This window comes from Haematobia irritans, chromosome 5, assembly GCF_050003625.1.
Source record: "Haematobia irritans isolate KBUSLIRL chromosome 5, ASM5000362v1, whole genome shotgun sequence".
In the NCBI taxonomy this organism is placed as follows: domain Eukaryota; kingdom Metazoa; phylum Arthropoda; class Insecta; order Diptera; family Muscidae; genus Haematobia; species Haematobia irritans.
The window spans coordinates 107818736-107841509 of NC_134401.1; the positions used below are offsets into that span (position 1 = coordinate 107818736).

Consider the following 22774-nt stretch of genomic DNA (forward strand, 5'->3'; position numbering starts at 1 on the left):
CGAATTACTTGGGTTGTGGTATCTTAAACATTCTTAACATCGTTTTCTAAATTGTGAGTTAGTGCATACGTGGTATATATTATACAAAAAGTTATGTATAGTTAAGTCTACAAATAATTACGAATCGATATGGACTTTTTGCACGGTACGTAGAGAGCCAGAATTGAAATATGGGGTCGCTTATATGGGGGCTATATACAATTATGAACTTGATATGGACCAATTTTTGTGTGATTGGGGATCGATTTATCTGAGGGCTATATATAACTATAGACCGATATGGACCTAGTTAGGCATGGTTGTTAACGGCCATATACTAGCACAATGTACCAAATTTCAACTCACTCGGATGAAATTTGCTCCTCCAAGAGGCTCCAAAACCAAATCTCGGGATCGGTTTATATGGGGGCTATATATGTTTATGGACTGCTATGGGCCACTTTTGGCATGGTTGTTGGATACCATATACTAACATCACGAATCAAATTTCAACCGAATGGGAAGAATTTTGCTCTTCCAAGGGGCTCCGGAGGTCAAATCTGGGGATCGGTTTATATGGGAGCTATATATAATTATGGACTGATAGGAACCAATTCCTGCATGATTGTTGGATACCATATACTAACATCACGTACCAAATTTCAACCGAATGGGAAGAATTTTGCTCTTCCAAGGGGCTCCGGAGGTCAAATCTGTGGATCGGTTTATATGGGGCCCATATATAATTATGCACCGATATCGACCAATTTTTGCATGGGAGTTTGTGGCCATATATTAACACCACGTAATATATGGCCACAGATGAATTTTGCTCTTCCAAGAGGCTCTGGAGGTCAAATCTGGTGATCGGTTTATATGGGGGCTATATATAATTATGAACCGCTGTCACCCAATTTTTGCATGGTTGTTGGAAACCATATACTAACACCATGTACCAAATTTCAGCCGGATCGGATGAAATTTGCTTCTCTTATAGGCCTCGCAAGCCAATTCGGGGGGTCGGTTTATATGGGGGCTATATATAATTATGGACCGATGTCATCCAATTTTTGCATGGTTGTTGGAGACCATATACTAACACCATGTACCAAATTTCAGCCGGATCGGATGAAATTTGCTTCTCTAGCCAAATTTGGGGGTCCGTTTATATGGGGGTTATACGTAAAAGTGGACCGATATGACCCATTTTCAATACCATCCGACCTACATCAATAACAACAACTTGTGCCAAGTTTCACGTCAATAGCTTGTTTCGTTCGGAAGTTAGCGTGATTTCAACAGACGGACGGACGGACAAAATTTTTACAAAACCCTATAGAAATAAAATTTTGACAAAACTCTATAGAAATACAATTTTGACAAAATTTTCTATCAAAATAAAATTTTGAAAAAAAAATCTATAGAAATAACATTTTGACAACATTTTCTATAGAAATAAAATTTAACAAAATTGTCTATAGGAATAAAATTTTGACAACATTTTCTATAAAAATAAAATTTTGACAAAATTTTCTATAGAAATAAAATTTTGACAAAATTTTCTATAGAAATAAAATTTTGACAAAATTTTCTATAGAAATAAAATTTTGGGATCGGATCATATGGGGGCTATATATAATTATGGACCGATATGCATGGTTGTTAGAGACCATATACCAAATTTCAACCGGATCGGATGAAATTTGCTTCTCTTAGAGGACTCGCAAGCCAAATTTGGGGGTCTGTTTATATGGGGGCTGTACGTAAAAGTGGACCGATATGACCCATTTGCAATACCATCCGACCTACATCAATAACAACTACTTGTGCCAAATTTCACGTCAATAGCTTGTTTCGTTCGGAAGTTAGCGTGATTTCAACAGACGGACGGACGGACAAAATTTTTACAAAACTCTATAGAAATAAAATTTTGACAAAATTTTCTATCAAAATAAAATTTTGAAAAAATTTCTATAGAAATAACATTTTGACAACATTTTCTATAGAAATAAAATTTAACAAATTTGTCTATAGGAATAAAATTTTGACAACATTTTCTATAGAAATAAAATTTTGACAAAATTTTCTATAGAAATAAAATTTTGCCAAAATCGGGGGATCGGATCATATGGGGGCTATATATAATTATGGACCGATATGCATGGTTGCTAGAGACCATATACCAACACCATATACCAAATTTCAGCCGGATCGGATGAAATATGCTTCTCTTAGAGGCTCCGCAAGCCAAATCTGTGGGTCCGATATGGCCCATTTGCAATACCATCCGACCTACATCAATAACAACTACGTGTGCCAAGTTTCAAGTCGATAGCTTGTTTCGTTCGGAAGTTAGCGTGATTTCAACAGACGGTCGGACGGACATGCTTAGATTGACTCAGAATTTCACCACGGCCCAGAATATATATAATTTATGGGGGTCTTAGAGCAATATTTCGATGTGTTAGAAACGAAATGACAAAGTTAATATACCCCCATCCTATGGTGGAGGTTATAAAAATATTAATCATAGAAAATCGCTTCATTGTTTTTCAAAATGTGCCAAAAAATCTGTTGTAAACAACCGAACATTACACAGAAAAAATATCACCAAAATATTTCCAATTAAAAAGTTAATTGAAGTTGATTTTTTTTTTTTTTCAATTAATAAATTAATTGATACAATGAACTTTTTAATCATGATAGAAACATTAAGTTAATTAAGTCAATGATTGAAAATTTTAACATTTTTAATTAAAAAATTAATTGATACAATTAATTTTTTTTTTTTAATTTTTAATTAAAAATGTATTTAAAACAATAATTTGTTAATCCAAATAAAAACTCTAAGCCAATTCAGAAAGTAATTAAAAATAGTTACCTTTTTTAATTAATAAATTAATTGAGTTTTGCAATCAACATCAATTACATTTTTAATTGAATCAATTAAAAATTAATTGAATTTTTCTGAAAAATCAATTAATTTTTTAATCAAGAATTTTTTCTATGCCCAATTAAAACTGTTTTAGTGATTGAAGACATTTCAATTAAAAAAATAATTGGATCAATTAATTTGGTGATTGAATCAGAAAAAAATTTTTTGTGTGTATTTACCTGGATTTTTTTTTTCAAAGAATTATGCTGTAACTATGTATAAAAATATTTTCCGTTGTTTTATGGGTAGAATAATAATTTCGCTTCAAGACTTTTAGCCATTTTGTTTTGTATTGAAATAATTTTAATAATTTCCCGGAATCCTTTGATAGTCCTCTCACTTTTGATAGTCTCTGAGCGATCTTACTCACTATCTTTTTTATGTACAAAGATTATATGTATATAAATTCTATTATGTACATATTAATTTTGTATATATTCGAAAAAAAAAAATAAATAAAAAAATACAAATATGTGGTACACTATAATTTTATCTTACACTTTTTTATTATTTTTTCTTTCTTCTAAAATAATTTAAAAAACATTTTCGCATATATACATATGCGTATGGGAAACTTTGCGATATAAACAAAATTTTTGAAAATAATTTCCAATTTTCAAAATTAAAAAAATAAAACAACAATTAAAAACAAAAATGAACACAAATATTTAATTGGCCTTGAGTAGACAAATAAAATGTTTAAAGTCGATGTCAACAAATACGATGATGACGATGTTGACGATGACGAAGATGATGAAGACGATGCAGCCGATGGAGATCTTACCAAGGAAGATGAGGAATTTGTCAAGCGTTTAACTTTTATGGAAAATATGAGGGGTGTTGTAAATACAAATATGCCTCCATTACCACCACCACGTCATCATTCGCATGGCTCTTCATTGGATTTTGAAGTATCAGCATCAACCACACATCATAATGTGGCCACAACGACAACGACACCTTCTTCATTCAATGGAGATATGGAGGACTTGAATAACTTTTTGCCAACATCGTCATCATCCTCACCAGCGGCGGCGTCAGCGGCAGATGGATCAGCCTCAGCTTCCAGCAATGAAATGGCAATGGCCACAACATTGCCACCATACCTTATACTAACAACACCACCATCAATCTCACCAACCACAACCACCATAAATACACAAGACCCTGATGAAGTGGTACCCATAGAAAATATCGACACTGGCAAAAAGGTGAAAATTTCAAAACGTTTTTTTCCAAACTTTCACCCAAACCAAAAAAAAAAAATCAAAAAACAAAAAAAAATCATTTATAACAATAAACCAATGAGAATGGCACAATTTTGCTTAAATATGAATGTGTGACCAAAATCGTATATATTTTGAAAGCTATAATCAAGCCATCCATTATTAAACCTCTCAATCCTAAGAATATTTTGGAAATTTTCTTTTGGAAATGCTAAATCGTACGATCGTATTGAAATAATATAGCATCAAAAAATCAATATAAAAAAAACACAGAAAAAACAGAAGGCATGCAAGCGCATGTTTTGTTTTGAACATTTTGCAATGAACGAAAATAAATAATAAAAAAAAACACCAACGATTTTACAAAATTTCTCTTAATTTTGTACGTTTTTTTTTACTACGTCTTTACTTTGAGAGCAGCAGTTCGTTCGTTCGTTTTTTTTCAATTTAATTTTTGAAATATAATTTTTTTTTCTATAAAATAAGTTTAAATATTTTTTTTGATTTTTGTAAAAATTGTATTTTTACTATTTACTTTTTGTTTTGCACTATACACTCGGGTATTTTGGTTATTGGTAATGTTTTGTTGTTTTTGTCTCCCTACAAACCCCTGGTATTTATGGTTGTGTACTACTCCTTGTATTTGGGTATCATCTATGTTGGCTTTTTGCATGTTTTGTTTATATGTTAATTGTTTTTTTTCTAAACAAAAAAAATGCTATTTTTTTTAAATAATCTGTAAATAAAAACTCTAAGTAATTTTTTGATAACTACCTATAGACACCACCTACAACACCACCACCACCAACCACCTCCCCCCTGTTTTTACCTTTCAAATACTCCCCATTCCAATAATCTCTCTTTTTACAAATATTTTCAGCATTGATTGAAGTTTTTTTTCTCTCTCTCTCTCTTTATAAGCATGATCACCAGAACTTGTGAAAACGATATATTAAATTTCCTAAATTTTATTAATATTTTTCATAATTATTTTTTTTTTTCTTCCAATGATGACCATTTCTAGGGTGTTTATTATGATACCACTTTGGAACCGGTTGAAAATCAGGATGCTCACAGCAGTAAAATTGTAAGTTTTTTTATTCTTTTTGTTTTAAATAAAAAAACCCACTATCTTAATCTCATTCCCTCTCTCGTTTTCAGCCTTCATCCACCACACCCATGGAGGAGTCCATCTATTTTGCTTCCTCATCTATTAATCCTCCTACTTCTACACCGCAATTGGTTGTTTCTTCACCTGCCTCAACCACTCAAGAAATTCCCGTTTCCACTTCAGCAGTACCCGATTATATTGAACCAAAAATGGAAAATACACCACCCATGATTAAAAGTCGTCTCCAGAAATTTGCTGTTACTTCTGGCAAATCATTTAAGTTTAGCATTCCTGAAGATACATTCTATGATGCCGAAGATATGACCAATTTACGCTTGGAATTAACCGATAAAGAAGGTCGAGAATTGAAATCGAATTCATGGCTACAATTTAATGCTGAAACCAAAGAGGTTTATGGATTGTAAGTAACCGTTGATTAATGGGGAGAAACACTCCATTTTGCAAAAAGAAAAACACCAATGATTTTACAAAATTCACCCTATATTGTTTCTTTTGTTTTAATACAAAAACTTCACTATATGTTTCAAAAACTCTGGATTTACACTCAAAAGAAAAATAAGTAATAACTGAAAAATAGTTCGTTGCTTCAGCAGTTTTTGTCTGCTGAAAATTTACTACTACACCTAGACCTCGCTTTGCGTCGTTTCGTTTTGCTTTGTTTCCGAGTTGCGTCGCTACTGAATTAGTACTAGTTTTCACTTTGCGTCGTTAGATTTTCGAAGTTGCGTTGTTATCTACCTCCAATCTTTGCATGGTTAATAATTCACTATTAGCTTCACTCAATAGAAGCTAATAATTCACTTTGCGTCGTGTTTTTTTTTTTTTTTTTGAAAGTATCTTCTATGCAAAGTGAGGAATAGATGTACTTAATTATCAGATTAAATTGTATCTTTCTGGGATTCTCTGCACCGGATTGACCATATGGGCCGAACTTAGCGATCAGCGGCTGCCACATCATTGTAATTGTTGTTACGTCTGTCTTTTTGTTTTGGAGGAGGTGTATACCGGGGGGTTTCTCCTCCGTTTGATTATGATCAGAGCCGGGATAGAAGAAAACCTCGGACTATAGTACCGTTCAAATTTCCGAAACCTGTCCTCCAATTGCTTTTGGTCCGAGTCGGGATAGAAGAAAACCCCGAACCATGGTACTGTTCGGTGTATACCGGGGGGTTTCTCCTCCGTTTGATTATGATCAGAGCCGGGATAGAAGAAAACCTCGGACTATAGTACCGTTCAAATTTCCGAAACCTGTCCTCCAATTGCTTTTGGTCCGAGTCGGGATAGAAGAAAACCCCGAACCATGTTACTGTTCGGTTTGGCGAAACAAATTTCAACATCGTTCGATTTCGATGAGGTATACTCGATGCCTGGATTGGGTGCACTTCCGGAATTTCTCTGGCTTAATATCGCTGCGGGAGTATAGTGATACTGTGGGCCATCAGATTATGCGACACTCCCTCCGCACAACAATACGCTCCGCCGCGGCATCTGGCACCCAATATTGTTGAACCAGATCCGAAAAATACATCATTTTTATACCCTCCACCATAGGATGACGGTATATTAACTTTGTCATTCCGTTTGTAACACATCGAAATATTGCTCTAAGACCCCATAAAGTATATATATTCTGGGTCGTGGTGAAATTCTGAGTCGATCTGAGCATGTCCGTCCGTTCGTCCGTCTGTTGAATCACGCTAACTTCCGAACGAAACAAGCTATCGACTTGAAACTTGGCACAAGTAGTTGTTATTGATGTAGATCGGATTGTATTGCAAATGGGCCATATCAGTCCACATTTACGTATAGCCCCCATATAAACGGACCCCCAAATTTGGCTTGCAGACCCTCTAAGAGAAGCAAATTTCATCCGATCTTTCTAAAATTTGGTACATGGTGTTAGTATATGGTCTCTACCAACTATGCAAAAAATGGTCCACATCGGTCCATAATTATATATAGCCCCCATATAAACCGATCCCCCGATTTGGCTTTCGGAGCCTCTAAGAAAAGCAAATTTCATCCGATCCGGCGGAAATTTGGTACATGGTGTTAGTATATGGTCTCTAACAATTATGCAAAAATTGGTCCGCATCGGTCCATAATTATATATAGCCCCCATATAAACCGATCCCCCGATTTGGCTTTCGGAGCCTCTAAGAGAAGCAAATTTCATCCGATCCGGCGGAAATTTGGTACATGGTGTTAGTATATGGTCTCTAACAACTATGCAAAGATTGGTCCACATCGGTCAATAATTATATATAGCCCCTATATAAACCGATCCCTCGATTTGGCTTGCGGAGCCTCTAAGAGAAGCAAATTTCATCCGATCCGGCTGAAATTTAGTACATGGTGTAAGTATACAGTCTCTAATGGCCATGCAAAAAATGGTCGAAATCGGTCCTTAATTATATATAGCCCTCATATAAACCGATCCCCAGATTTGACCTCCGGAGCCCCTTCGAAGAGCAAAATTTATCCGATTCGGTTGAAATTTGGTACGTGATGTTAGTATATGGCATCCAACAACCATGCAGGAATTGGTTCATGTCAGTCCATATTTATATATAGCACCCATATAAACCGATCCCCAGATTTGACCTCCGGTGCCTCTTGGAGAAGCAAAATTCATCCGTTCTGGTTGACATTTTGTACGTGGTGGTAGTATATGATATTTAACAACCATGCCAAAAGTGGTCCATATCAGCCCATAATCATATATAGCCCCCATATAAACCGATCCCGAGATTTGGTTTTGGAGCCTCTTGGAGGAGCAAATTTCATCCGAGTCAGTTGAAATTTGGTACATTGTGGTAGCATATGGCCGTTAACAACCATGCCTAACTAGGTCCATGTCGGTCTATAGTTATATATAGCCCTCAGATAAATCGATCCTCAATCACACAAAAATTAGTCCATATCAATAATTGTATGTAGCCCCCATATAAGCGACCCCCATATTTCAATTCTGACTCCCTACGTACCGTGCAAAAGTCCATATCGATTCGTAATTAACATATTTGTAGACTTACCTACACGTACCTTTTTTGTCTAATATATACCACGTATGGACTAACTCACAATTTAGAAAACGATTTAAGATACCACAACCCACGTAATTCGATTGTGGATGACAGTCTTTCGTAGAAGTTTCTACGCAATCCATGGTGGAGGGTACATAAGATTCGGCCTGGCCGAACTTACGGCCGTTTATACTTGTTACAATTTAATTGTCACGGGCTCCGAAGTAAGATTAGTGAGATTGTAGACTTTATGAATCGGATGAGAATCAGGGTGGCGGCGATCTAAGAGACGAAGCTGAATACCATCTATAGCTTGCACCATTGTGATGGATACAATGTGCTACGTAAGAATCACAAAATAAGTGCACCGTTCCGTGTACCTATCTCGGCTGTGCCAGACACTGGTGACCCCTACATGGAATGTATGGAGGTAGCAGTCAAGTATGGGTCTGCCGAGATAGAGCTATACAATGTGTACATACCGCCGGTTGGTATCTATGCTCCAGGTTATTGTCCACACACATTGAGTGGCTGTTCTGTGCGCGTAATCGATTAATGCTAGGATACTTTAATGCCCACCATGAAATTTGGCATTCTCTCCGCGGTGTACGAACAGGTCCCACGACGATTGTGGGTGATTGCAGCAGTTCACCAAACATTTCCTTAGCGTCGCCTGATCTGATAGATGACGTATCCTGACAACCCGTCATTTCACTTGGATAAGATCAGCTCCCCCTAATTCCAATGATTAGCCGATTCTCCGATTTCATAACCTCTAAACGCAACTTCAGGTAATACACCGATCGCCGTTGCAGTGAGCTCCTGTCCCCCTTCCATGTTCACGTTTCCCAAAGAGTGTTCCGGGACATCATAAACGAATAAGTCGCTTGCTTCATATCCGCTGGTCGAATTGCGCAGTTGCGGCCAACTTCTCAGCAGAAGCGACGGGACTCGCAGACGAGCATAATGAATACTAATGTGCTAATTCTACCGATCCTGGAATCAGGTAACTGAATCTGAAGATTAGTATGATGGTCGAAGAGCGTTAGCGGAACATATGGTTAACGCACCTGAAGCAATGTAACCTAGCTACAAGGGAAGATGGGGTCCCCGGTACAAGGGAAGATGGGGTCGCAGTCAGTTTTGGCGGAGAGACGGTGACCGATCCGAAGAGATGCGCCAGACTTTTCAACCGACAAACTTGTCGAGCATCCCGAAAGTGATAGAGCGTAAAGGAGAGCCATTCGTCGTCGTCCACGACTCCAAGCCAGCAATATTCTACATTTTACCAAAGCCAAAGTTTCCAATGTCATTCACACAGAAATCATCCAAGGCTCTGTCATGCACACAGAAATCATCCAATGCGGAAGCATCTGGGAATAACATACTGAGAGTTGAGTACTTGACTAGACTACTCAATTTATCCTTGGAATCATCATTATACTCGATATCTGGAAAGTCTGTAGTGTGATACCACTACTAAAGCCAAGCAAATACTCGAGCTAGGGTGAATCCGATCTCTCTTCTCTCGCTCATAGACAATACACTTGAGGCACCTTCTGGATAATTTTCCAGAGCCAACCAACAGCTTTACAAACTATTTCAGAATGCATAATTAGAAGACCCAACCAGCCCAAGCATTTGATACGTTTAGCTATGCCAGACTTTTCGAGGATATCAAGTACACGTCCCTGCCAGCAGGAGCCAACGGTTAGATTCGTTCGTGGAATCTAAGAATAGGAAGTCAAGACCCCGTAGAGTGAAACAGGGAGTTTCCAAGGGTGGGTTCACTGGATGGTCCCGATAGTGCTTGACCTATCGGAGGCATTTGATACGTTCAGCCATGCCAAACTTTTCGAGGATATCAAGTACACGTCCCTACCAGGGACCAACGGTTAAATTTGCCAGACTTTTCGAGGATATCAAGTACACGTCCCTGCCAGCAGGAACCAACGGTTAGATTCGTTCGTGGAATCTAAGAATAGGAAGTCAAGACCCCGTAGAGTGAAACAGGGAGTTTCCAAGGATGGGTTCACTGGATGGTCCTGATAGTGCTTGACCTATCGGAGGCATTTGATATGTTCACCCATGCCACGGTATAAACAATACACTCAAGTCGCTTGCCAACGATACTTCAGGTGCGGACAAAGAAACCTTGTTACCTGTGAGGCAATTGGCCGGTCAGCTCAGACAAACGATACACATTGGACCTTCCAGAACGCTGTACTTAAACTTTTAAGTGGAGACCAAGATCATCCCAGTGCGTACACAAAATTACATGTTGTCAAAGCAATATCTCCTGAGTTATTATCGCTGTAACCTTCCAAATCACCATCATATAGTGGATAGGTAACCACCACACTGGAATGTAACGAATGATCCAGCGCTATAAAAGAGAACCTCTTGATCAGCATATCAGGAAGACCTGAACAGGATTCATGAGGATACAGTAGCTAAAGCGGTGAGAAGCAATTAATCCTGCTCTCGAAGTCCGACCACCGCTCGTAGCACTGGAGGAAGAGACATTTCATGGCCGACCACGGATAATTTTGGCCCAATTAGGTTCAGGTCAACCGCCTCAATTCCTATCAGTGATTAATAGCGCCGTAGCTAACGTGTGTTACATCCGCAACCAAAGGCCACATTAAATGCTTTCCCAGCCAAACCTACCCCTCCCGCCAACAGATTTCTTTGGAGACAACCCAACTGATGCAGTTACTCCTTCCATTATTTCTGCAAATCCCTACGGGAAATGGATCAACCACAGAACCGGTACAGGACTAGTCCCTGGGTTTGTATGGACCAGTCCCAGTTCTGGTCAAAACGTATGGAAGGGACCGGTCACTTTAACATGGGTTTGTTATTGAAGGGGTAAATTTACATTTTAGAACGCGTCTTGAACTCACCCCAAAGGACACGTCCTGGACAATTTAGCAGGAGCACCCCATAGTTAGGTCCTCAGGAACCAGTCTCGGACAAACTCTTAGAAGTCTGTTTCAATTTAGACATCCCAATCGAACCCGAAATGAAAACAAAAAACTTGAAATATATCGAACAATAGGTTATTCTGATAATTTTATTTCACTAAATGTGAAAATAAATAAATTACGGAAATAAATAAATTACGACTATTTAAAAATTGCAACTGGAGCACAGGTACCAGTTCTTTGATAGGTCCGTCAGTGGCAATTTGTACCAATTTCCCATAGGAATGTTTTGCTCTTTTAGCTGATTTTTCTGGGTAGTCTACTGACAAATTTCTTTGGGTGTATTTCCACAATCATAAATTCACATTTTTCTTTTACTATCCCTTCCAGGCCCTTGGATGACTCTGTATCGAAATGGTTGTATCGTCTGACAGCCACTGATTCCGGTAACGATTCAGTTGTAGAAACCCTAGAAATATCAGTGCAACAGCATCGTGGTGTACGAACTGTCAATCATGAAGTTAATATTGCAGTAAAAATCAATGAAAAGAATATGCACTACATAGACTGGCAAATGAAATTGATCAAGGGTAAGTGGGATTCATATGAATAAAGTAAACAACTATTTAACATTCGCCTTCTTCCTCCTCCAGCCATTGCCACAACTTTGGGTGATGATAACACCAACTCGATTGTTGTCCGAGAAATAAGAGCCAATCCTCAGGATCCCTCGATTGCCACATTGGTGTATTTCAATGAAACTCTACCCACTAGTGAATGTCCCGAAACAGAATTGAATAATTTGGTTAAACGTCTCGATGCCAATCGTTTAAGTGATTTAGTTTATCCAACATTGGGTATCAAATCGATTACGGGTCAATTGATTGGTCCATGCCAGAAAACTGTTGCCAAACCTAAAACCCCGGCGATCAGTGTCAAGAATATTCCTCCAGTATCACGGAATCAAGTTGATCGTGTAGTTGCCACAGGCGGTCATTTATTGGTATATAAAGTACCCAGTGATACATTCTTCGATGATGGCAAACTAACATTGAGCCTCAAGACCAAAGATAACAAGGAACTTAGTCCACGTCATTGGTTGCAATTCGATTCGAAAAATGAAGAATTCTATGGTGTTCCCAAAAATGGTGATATTGGCTCCGAAGAATACATTCTAGAGGCTGAAGATGCTGGGGGTCTTAAAACAACCGATGCTTTGGTGGTGCAAGTTAATCCCGCTCCCAAACGCGATTACACTGTCTACTACAAAGCCTATTTGGCCATAAAACATGAAAATTTCAATGCTGATCTACATCGTAAATTTGTTGAACGTATTGCCCAATTGTTTGGTGATGCCTCCACACAAAATATTCAAATACGTGCCGTAAATACCATACATGATTCGGATAGTACTCTGGTCACATTCTACAATACCACCTTATATAAATTACACAATCGTTGTCCCGAAGAGGAAATGGATGCTGTGCGAAATGTTTATCTACAGGATGGTACAATGCGCGATAGAGTGAGGAAGACCTTGGGTCCCGAATTGAACATTTCAAATCTTCAAGTGCATACATTAACCTGTAATGGTAAGATCACCAAGTGAATCGATAGAGAAACATATTTTTAGACCACTGAAATTTTCTTTCCTTCCAGCCTACACTGATGTTACACATCGTGACTATGTACCCAACAAGCCTGAAGAGCCACTGCTGAAGTCAACCTTTTCGGATGACTATCTCTATACAATTATCCTGCCAGCTATTATAATTGTGACAATGATTATTGTTGCTTCCATTATTGCCTGCTGTTTGCATCGTAGGAGACGTAAGAGCGGCAAAATGGAATTAGGTGAGTTTGTAATTTTTGGTATCCTTAAAAAGAGATATAGTTTAACAGGTTCCATCGAAACTGTAAAAAATTATGCCAAATTTTATTTCTATAGACAATTTTGTCAAAATTTTAATTCTATAGAAATTTTTGTTAATATTTTATTTCTATAGAATAAAACTGTCAAAAATTATGTCAAAATTTTATTTCTATAGAAAATTTATGTCAAAATTTTTTTCTATAGAAAATTTTGTCAATATTTTATTTCTATAGACATTGTTGTCAACATTTCTATAGAAATAAAAATTTTGTCAAATTTTTATTTCTATAGACAATTTTGTCAAAATTTTATTTCTATAAAAAATTTTGTCAAAATTTTATTTCTATAGAAAATTTTGCCAAAATTTTATTTCTATAGAAAATTTTGTCAAAATTTTATTTCTATAAAAAATTTTATCAAAATTTTATTTCTATAGAAAATTTTGTCAAAATTTTATTTCTAAAGAAAATTTTGTTAAAATGTTATTTCTAAAAATACAATTTTCTTAAAATTTTATTTCTACAGAAAATTTAGACAAAATTTTATTTCTTTAGAAAATTGTGTCAAAATTTTATTTCTATAGAAAATTTTGTCAAAATTATATTTCTATAGAAAATTTGGAAAAAAATTATTTCTATAGAAATTTTTGTAAAAATTTTATTTCTATAGAAAAATTTTTGTCAAAATTTTATTTCTATAGAAAATTTTCTCAAAATGTTATTTCTATAGAAAATTTTCTCAAAATGTTATTTCTATAGAAAATTTTGTCAACATTTTATTTCTAAAGAAAATTTTGTCAAAAATTTTATTTCTATAGAAAATGTTGCCAAAATTTTATTTCTATAGACAATTTTGTCAAAATTTTATTTCTATAGAAAATTTTGTCAAAATTTTATTTCTATAGAAAATTTTGCCAACATTTTATTTTTATTGAAAATTTTGCCAACATTTTATTTCTATAGAAAATTTTCTCAAAATGTTATTTCTATAGAAAATTTTCTCAAAATGTTATTTCTATAGAAAATTTTGTCAACATTTTATTTCTAAAGAAAATTTTGCCAAAAATTTTATTTCTATAGAAAATTTTGCCAAAATTTTATTTCTATAAAAAAATTTATATATATTTTTTTTCTATAGAAAATATTGTCAAAATTTTATTTCTAAAGAAAATTTTATTAAAATTTTATTTTAACAAAATTTTATTTCTATAGATTTTTTTCAAATTTTTTTCTATAGAAAATTTTATCACAATTTTATTTTTATAGAAAATTTATGTCAAAATTTTTTTCTATAGAAAATTTTGTCAATATTTTATTTCTATAGACAATGTTGTCAACATTTTATTTCTATAGAAAATTTTGTCAAAATTTTATTTCTATAGAAAATTTTGTCAAAATTTTATTTCTATAAAAAATTTTATCAAAATTTTATTTCTATAGAAAATTTTGTCAAAATTTTATTTCTATAGAAAATTTTGTCAAAATTTTATTTCTATAGAAAATTTTGTTAAAATGTTATTTCTAAAAATAAAATTTTCTTAAAATTTTATTTCTACAGAAAATTTAGACAAAATTTTATTTCTTTAGAAAATTGTGTCAAAATTTTATTTCTATAGAAAATTTTGTCAAAATTTTATTTCTATAGAAAATTTGGAAAAAAAATTATTTCTATAGAAATTTTTGTCAAAATTTTATTACTATAGAAAAATTTTTTCAACATTTTATTTCTATAGAAAATTTTCTCAAAATGTTATTTCTATAGAAAATTTTGTCAACATTTTATTTCTAAAGAAAATTTTGCCAAAAATTTTATTTCTATAGAAAATGTTGCCAATATTTTATTTCTATAGACAATTTTGTCAAAATTTTATTTCTATAGAAAATTTTGTCAAAATTTTATTTCTATAGAATATATTGTCAACATTTTATTTCTATAGAAAATTTTCTCAAAATGTTATTTTTATAGAAAATTTTGTCAACATTTTATTTCTAAAGAAAATTTTGCCAAAAATTTTATTTCTATAGAAAATTTTGCCAAAATTTTATTTCTATAAAAAAAATTATCTAAATTTTATTTCTATAAAAATTTTTGTCAAAATTTTATTTCTATAGAAAATATTGTCAAAATTTTATTTCTATAGAAAATTTTGTCAAAATTTTATTTCTATAGAAAATATTGTCAAAATTTTATTTCTATAGAAAATTTTGTCAAAATTTTAATTCTATAGAATATTTTGTCAAAATTTTATTTCTATAGAAAATTTTTTCAAAATTTTATTTCTATAGAAAATTTTGTCAAAATTTTATTTCTATAAAAAATTTTATCAAAATTTTATTTTTATAGAAAATTTTATTTCTGTAGAAAATTTTGTCGAAATTTTATTTCTATAGAAAATTTTTTCTATAGCAAATTTTGCCAAAATTTTATTTCTATAGAAAATTTTGTCAACATTTTTTTTTTGATAGAAAATTTACAAAAACATCAATCTACCAAATAGTAAAAATCTACCATTTTTGGTAGAATGCTACCTACTATGGCAATCGAGGGTGAAATTCTGATGCATTTTATATGAACATGTCATGGAAATTCTTATTAGCCACCTTTTATTTAGTTACTATTTCATAGATTCCATTTCATTTTTTTTGGCTCAAATTTTGATGGATTTCTATAGTCATTTATCCTCAAATGATGCAGATATTTAGTTATAACCTTAGAAAAATTTCATTATTTTACAGGCGATGAAGAAGAACGAAAATCCTTCCGGCCCAAAGGTATACCTGTTATATTCCAAGATGAATTGGATGAGAAACCTGAAATTGGTAACAAGAGTCCTATAATCTTAAAGAATGAGAAACCACCATTGCTGCCACCCTCCTATAATACATCAAATATGAATGGTAAGTTCATCATTGTGACCATCCCCATAGAAAAAAACACTCATCACTCATATGCACGTAGTAGTAGTTGATTAAAAAATCATTAAAGTAATCAAGTTTAATTTTAGGTGATAATGATTGCGATGAATATGTGCCGCCACCAGCAGTGGTGGTAGGTGGTCGTGAGGCCAGAGGGAAATCTCCAGCTACACCATCATATCGTAAACCCCCACCATATGTATCACCTTAAATGCAAAGGAGAGGAAGTCTAAGACAAGCTCTAAGGAATAATTGATAAAATTAAAAAAAAAAAAACAAAATTAATCTAATAACACACATACACACACGCCCACATACAAACAAAACCAACACACACACATACACACAAACAAAATATGTAATAAGGAACCTGCAAATAAGCAAAACAAACGCCATAAACAGAAATTTAAAAACAAAAACCACACACAAATTTAATGTCTACAAACAATACCAACCAACAAACAACTTGAATACAATAAATACTTAATTATAAATAATTATTATAAAAGAACACAAAAAAAATTATTTATAATAATACTTGATACTTCTACTATACATAAACCATATATACATATAAACATTGAATTAATAATATGAATACATACATACATCTACATTTACATATACATACATGTATTTATGGAATTAAGTGTCAAAAGTAAACGGAAACGGAAATCATGAAAACAGTTATATATATACATACTTACATATATATATTTAGTATATATATAGGAATGAAACAATAACTTATTTAATACGAAATCGGAAAGAAACAAATAACAAATAACCGAAAAATAAACTCGATGTTCATAATACTTATACGACTGCAAGACGATGAAGATAATGATAATATTGTACTATACTTCTACTTACATATAAATATATATTTATTATATTATATTCTATTACTATTATTATTATCATTAAAAATTATTATTGACAATCGAAAAACATAAGAGATCGAAATTCGATAAACCAAATTCGATAAAAGCCGAAGCGGCATTGCTGTTTAACCTATACCCAAAGAAAATTGTTAGTACACAGAAAAAAGTTTCACGAAAAATTTTCCAATTAAAATTTTAATTGAGTTTTAAAAAATATTCAATTAAAAATTTAATTGAATCAACAAATTTTTTAATTGAAGCAAAAATCAATCACGAAAATTAATAGTATCAATTAATTTTTTAATTGGATCAATTAATTTTTTAATTGTACTTCAATTAATTTTTTAATTGATACTATCATTTCTGTGATTGAAGACATTTCAATTAAAAATTAGTTGGATCAATTAATTTCGTGATTGAATCAGAAATTTTTTTTTTGTGTGTAGATACAGCAGAAATGTATGCTTAATCAGCATAAAGTCTGTTAAAAAAAGTCACATTTATATTTAATTTTTCCAAAGTGATAATGCTGTTTATACTACACTCAAAGAAATTTGTTAGTAGACCCAACAGCAAGTCCGCTTAAAGGGGCAATCAATCACATACATATTTCTTATTTCCAAAGCGATATTGTTGTTTTGACCTACAGCCAAAGAAATTTGTTAGTAGACGCTGTAGAAAATTCTGCCAAGACAGTAAAATTTTGCTAAAAAACAAAAGGAAATATGTCACATATATATTTCATTCATTACTGAAGCAATATTGCTGTTTAACCTACACTCAAAGAAATTTGTTAGTAGACACAGCAGGAGCTGTGCAACAAAAATAATTTTTTTCTGATTCAATAACAAAATTAATTGATGCAATTATTTTTTTGAATTGAAATGTCTTCAATCACAGAAATGATAGTATCAATTAAAAAAATACTAATTGACTTTCAAAGTCAATAAAAAAATAATTGATACTATTAATTTTTGTGATTGATTTTTGTTTCAATTAAAAAAAATTGTTGAAACAATTAAATTTTTAATTGAATATTTTTTAAAACTCAATTAAGATTTTAATTGGAAAAATTTTCTTGAAAATTGTTTCTGTGTATTTTTATCAGACTTTTTTCTATGGTTGTAGAATATTATTAACGTATTTGAGACAAAGGAGTTCTCGTTTGCCTTAAAATCGAATTTTCTTTAGCCTGAAAGAAGTCGATAATGCCAAAAAGGAAAATTTCATAATCCAAAATCTATTTTTAGCAATAAAAAAAAATAATAATATGCACAACATTCATAGAAAATTTACGCAAAAAAATGTTAGCAGACTCTACAGAAATGTCTGCTAAAACAGCAAAAATTCTTCTGAAAAAGGGAAAGATTTGTTTTGGAAACAAATCTTTCCCCTTTTCTTTTTTGTTTGCCCCAAATTAAAAGATAACTGCAAAGGCAGAAGTTTAATATTCGTACACTCATAGAAAAAAGTCTGCTAAAAACAACAGTCGATGTCTGCTGTTATAGTTTTGTACTTCAGGACCTAATGAACAACAAATTATAAAATGTTTAGGTTATAAAATTTTCCTCGAAGCATATTTACGAACCAAAAGTAGTTTTTGGTAATATACTTACAAGCTCCTAAATACGATCAGCAAACATTCTGTTTGCTGTTATGCCTCAATTCGATAAATATTCAGATTTTTGGTCAAATACTTTAGATATTCACAAAATATTGTTTTAATTATGTTAAGACAATATATGTCAGTTGACATTTTTATTTGTTTCCGCCAAAATAAAACATGTTTTGCTGTAATCGAGCTTAAAAAATAGCAGGAAATGTTTGCTATTTCAGCAAACAGTTTCTGCTGTCCCTTTTTCAGCAGACTTTCTGCTGTTTTAGCAGACTTTTCTACTGTCCCTACTAACAAATTTCTTTGGGTGTATTTGGGAACTTTTATGTTCATTCGACAACTGAAAATACTTTGGGTAACATTTTAAAACCTACAAATTGATGCATTTTTGTTCTCTACACCCAAAAAAAATTTGCAAAAATGTTTACTAATTCAGTAGTTTTTGTCAGTTGAAAAAGGGAAAGCGTTAGTTGCAACAGCAAAAATTTTGCTTCACTGAAATAGCAAATAAATACTGCTGAATTAGCAAAGGTGTTTTGCTGAAAATTTTTCAAAAATAGCCCGGCTAAAATATTACACTGCAATAGTTGAAATAGCTGACAGTTGTATCAGTCTTTTGTAGACTAGCAATATATGCGTCTAAAGAAGATTGTGACAGAAGCACTACACCCAAAAAAAATGGTTGTTCATAACAACAAAAATGTATGCTAATTCAGTAATTTTTGTCAGTTGAAAAACGCAAAGCGTTAGTTGCAACAGCAAAAATTTTGCTTCACTGAAATAGCAAATAAATACTGCTGAATTAGCAAAGGGGTTTTGCTGAAAATTTTTCAAAAATAGCCCGGCTGAAATATCACACTGCATGATATAGCTGACAGTTTATATCAGTCTTTTGGAGACTAGCAATATATGCGTCTAAAGAAGATTGTGACAGAAGCACTAAACCCAAAAAAAATGGTTGTTCATAACAACAAAAATGTTTGCTAATTCAGTAATTTTTGTCAGTTGAAAAACGTTAGTTGCAATAGCAAACATTTTGCTCTACTGAAATAGCACACAAATACTGCTGCATTAGCAAAGGTGTTTTGCTAAAATTTTTGAAAAACATCCGGCTAAAATATTACACTGCAATAGTTGAAATAGCTGATATTTTGTAGCAGACTTTTGTAGACTAGCAATATATGCGTCTAACGAAGATTGTGACAGAAGCACTACACCCAAAAAAAAATGGTTATTCATAACAGCAAAAATGTTTTCTAATTCAGCAGCTTTTGTCAGTTGAAAAACGCAAAGCGTTAGTTGCAACAGCAAAAATTTTGCTTTAATGAAATAGCACACAAATACTGCTGCATTAGCAAAGGTGTTTTGCTAAAAAATATTGAAAAACATCCCGGCTGAAATATCGCACTGCATTTTGTATCAGACTTTTGTAGACTAGCAATATATGCATCTACCGAAGATTGTGACAGAAGCATTACACCCAAAAAAAAAAAAATATTTATAACAGCAAAAATGTTTTCTAATTCGGCAGCTTTTGTCAGCTGATAAAGGGAAAGCAAACATTTTGTTCTACTGACATAGCAACCAAATACTGCAAAGGTGTTTTGCAAAAAAAAAAAAAATGAAAAATGTTAATATTGCTGCTGACCACATTTACATAGAGGTTAAGTGTACACTCATAGAAAAAAGTCTGTTAAAAACAGCAGTCGATGTCTGCTGTTATATTTTTGTACTTCAGGGCCCAACGAACAGCAAATTACAAAATTTTTACGTCATAAATTTTCCCCATTTTTTTGCACTGTAATATACTTACAACCTCCTAAATACGATCAGCAAACATTTTGTTTGCTGTTATGCCTCAATTTGATAAATATTCAGATTTTTGGGCAAATACTATAGATATTTATAAAATATTGTTTTAATTATGTTAGGATAGCTCCTAAGTTGACATTAATATTTGTTTCAGCCAATCTAAAACATGTTTTAGTGTAATCAAGCTTAAAAAATAGCAGACAATGTTTGCTATTTCAGCAAACAGTGACTGCTGTCCCTTTTTCAGCAGACTTTCTGATGTTTTAGCAGACTTTTCTGCTGTCCCTACTAACAAATTTCTTTGGGTGTTGGAAAATCTCATGGTTAATAAAAAAAAAAAAAATATTTTAACTAAAATGTAAATTACAATCTCCGTGGGGATTATCTTTTAAAAAGGGCAATTTGATTACAAATGTTATTGTATAACCAAAAACTATTAACGTTTTTTTAATGTTTGAAGCTATTTTTAAGGCCCAATGTGTACCATTCGACTGTATTGGGCTTATTACAATAATAATAATAAAATATTTTCAGATAGTCCAAAGAGAATTTATAATTTCGTATCAACAGAAAAATTTCTATAAACTAATGAATTTTCAGCAGTATTTCTGCTTTTCAAAATAGCAGATTATTTGCTGTTTCAGTAAAACAAAAAAAAAACAGCATTTTTTGTCTGCTAAAAACAACTCTCAGTGATTGTTCTGCTGTTAATAACATTTCGTATATTTTTGGTGCGTGTAGACTTTTTTTATGATTAAAATATTTTTTTCTGATAAGTTGAATCTATAATCATTTCATTTAAGTATTTTTTTTTTTTTTGCTATTTCAGCCAAAAATTATCTGTCGCAATAGCACCAGCAATTTAAGCCAATGAGATTATATTTAAAAATTTGAGCCCATGAGCCAAAAACTGAGTTTTTGCTTTGACAAATTTGTATGCTTGTTTTTGTATTAACAAATTTCTTTGAGTGTAGAGATATTTTCGAGTTTAGGTTAAATACGGCATTGGACTTCAAATCACAGACCACAGATTAATTTTGAATTGTTTTCATTTTGTATTTAAAGGCAAATTAAATGTCTCTTCCATATCTCTTATGTTTTTCGGTTGGTTAAGTTCAACTAAATAAAATGAAAAGAACTACTTAATTTATAATTTATATAATATAACATAATTTTTTTTTACTTATTTGAACTCTATACTTGATGATTATATTCTATTTTTTGATCTATACATGGACTGGAATATGTATTGTTTTATTCGATTCAATTTCTTTTATTATTATTAATTACCGGAAAACGACAAAAAAAACACAAAACTTAAATTAAGCAAACAAATGAAAGATCCAAAAATTCATCTTAGAACGAAAAAGTATGATTTTTTTTATGTATAAAAGAACCCCCCCTATTATTAATAATTATCTTTAAGGTTGTTATAAGTTTTTTTTTTTGATTTAATAACAAATTAAGTGAGAAATATTATTAAATTGTGCAACATTGAACTCTTTTTGAAAAAGGAAGTGAAAAAAAAACTTGTTTTGTATATGTATTCAATACTAATTTTAAGGCACATTTAGAAATTTAATAGATTTTCCCAAAGTTTGTAATAAATAATCTCGATATTTCACAAAACAACAAACCAGAAAAATTACAACAACAAAAAATATATAACCCTGGCACTTATTTTTCGTATATTTGAATTAAGGTATACGAGAATGATCCAAAAAATAGTTATTGTCGAAAAAAATAAAAAACGACCAAGCTTCTACATCCTTCGATATGTCATCATTACCAGTCATCAAATATCAGCTAGCTAGTCTAACAAAAAAAAAGCAGACTCTAATATCGAGGAAATCTGGTAAACATTATAGCTGCAATAGGTGAATCGAATAAAATCGGATTTTGGACCATATAGCGACCAGCATTGCTATTTTGGACCAAAAATTGGTTCAAAAACAATTTAATTTTTAAATTTAGTCGGATGGTCGGACCAAGTGAAACTTCGTCGATGTTGCTACATTTTCATGAACTTCGTCAAAAAATTTCAAATAAATATACGGCCGTACCCTCCACCATGGATTGCGTACACCGAAAAAAAAGTGAACTGTTTTATAGGAAGAATGAACTACTTCGCACGAAAATTGAACTAAATTTTACTCCACATTTTGAGATTTCCACAAAGCGTTGTTGAAACCAGGAAAATTTAATGCCCTGTTGTACGTTTTAACTGCAGTTCACGAAATTGAACCCTCTAATAGAAGAAAAAATTAACTAAAAGTAAAGAAGAAAATCATTGGCACCAAATCATGACCATTTTAATCATACAGTAGTTCATTCTTACTATTTTTGGGAATCGTACGAAAATCTTCTTTTGCTTTAGTTCATATTGGACTTATGTGTACGGTCATTGAACTTTATACTCACGTTTAGTTCATAAAATTTTTGAGACATAC

At 32.5% G+C, this 22774-nt stretch overlaps 1 protein-coding gene across 9 annotated transcripts in view; it reads left to right on the forward strand.

Moving 5' to 3' along the window:
* Dg (Dystroglycan) overlaps positions 1–22091 on the forward strand; it is a 765125-nt gene extending 743034 nt beyond the window's left edge. For 5 of the 9 annotated variants that reach the window (XM_075310093.1, XM_075310095.1, XM_075310094.1 and 2 more), the window contains 8 exons: positions 3601–4125; positions 5165–5227; positions 5302–5672; positions 11616–11815; positions 11879–12817; positions 12885–13079; positions 15813–15995; positions 16103–22091. In XM_075310093.1, the coding sequence (XP_075166208.1) occupies positions 3601–4125; positions 5165–5227; positions 5302–5672; positions 11616–11815; positions 11879–12817; positions 12885–13079; positions 15813–15995; positions 16103–16224 (2598 nt within the window). In that variant the 3' untranslated portion in view covers positions 16225–22091. Of the gene's footprint in view, positions 1–3600; positions 4126–5164; positions 5228–5301; positions 5673–11615; positions 11816–11878; positions 12818–12884; positions 13080–15812; positions 15996–16083 lie in introns of all 9 variants that reach the window. The other 4 variants (XM_075310097.1, XM_075310098.1, XM_075310096.1 and 1 more) reach the window with 4 other exon arrangements.
* The last annotated feature ends 683 nt before the right edge of the window (positions 22092–22774 follow it).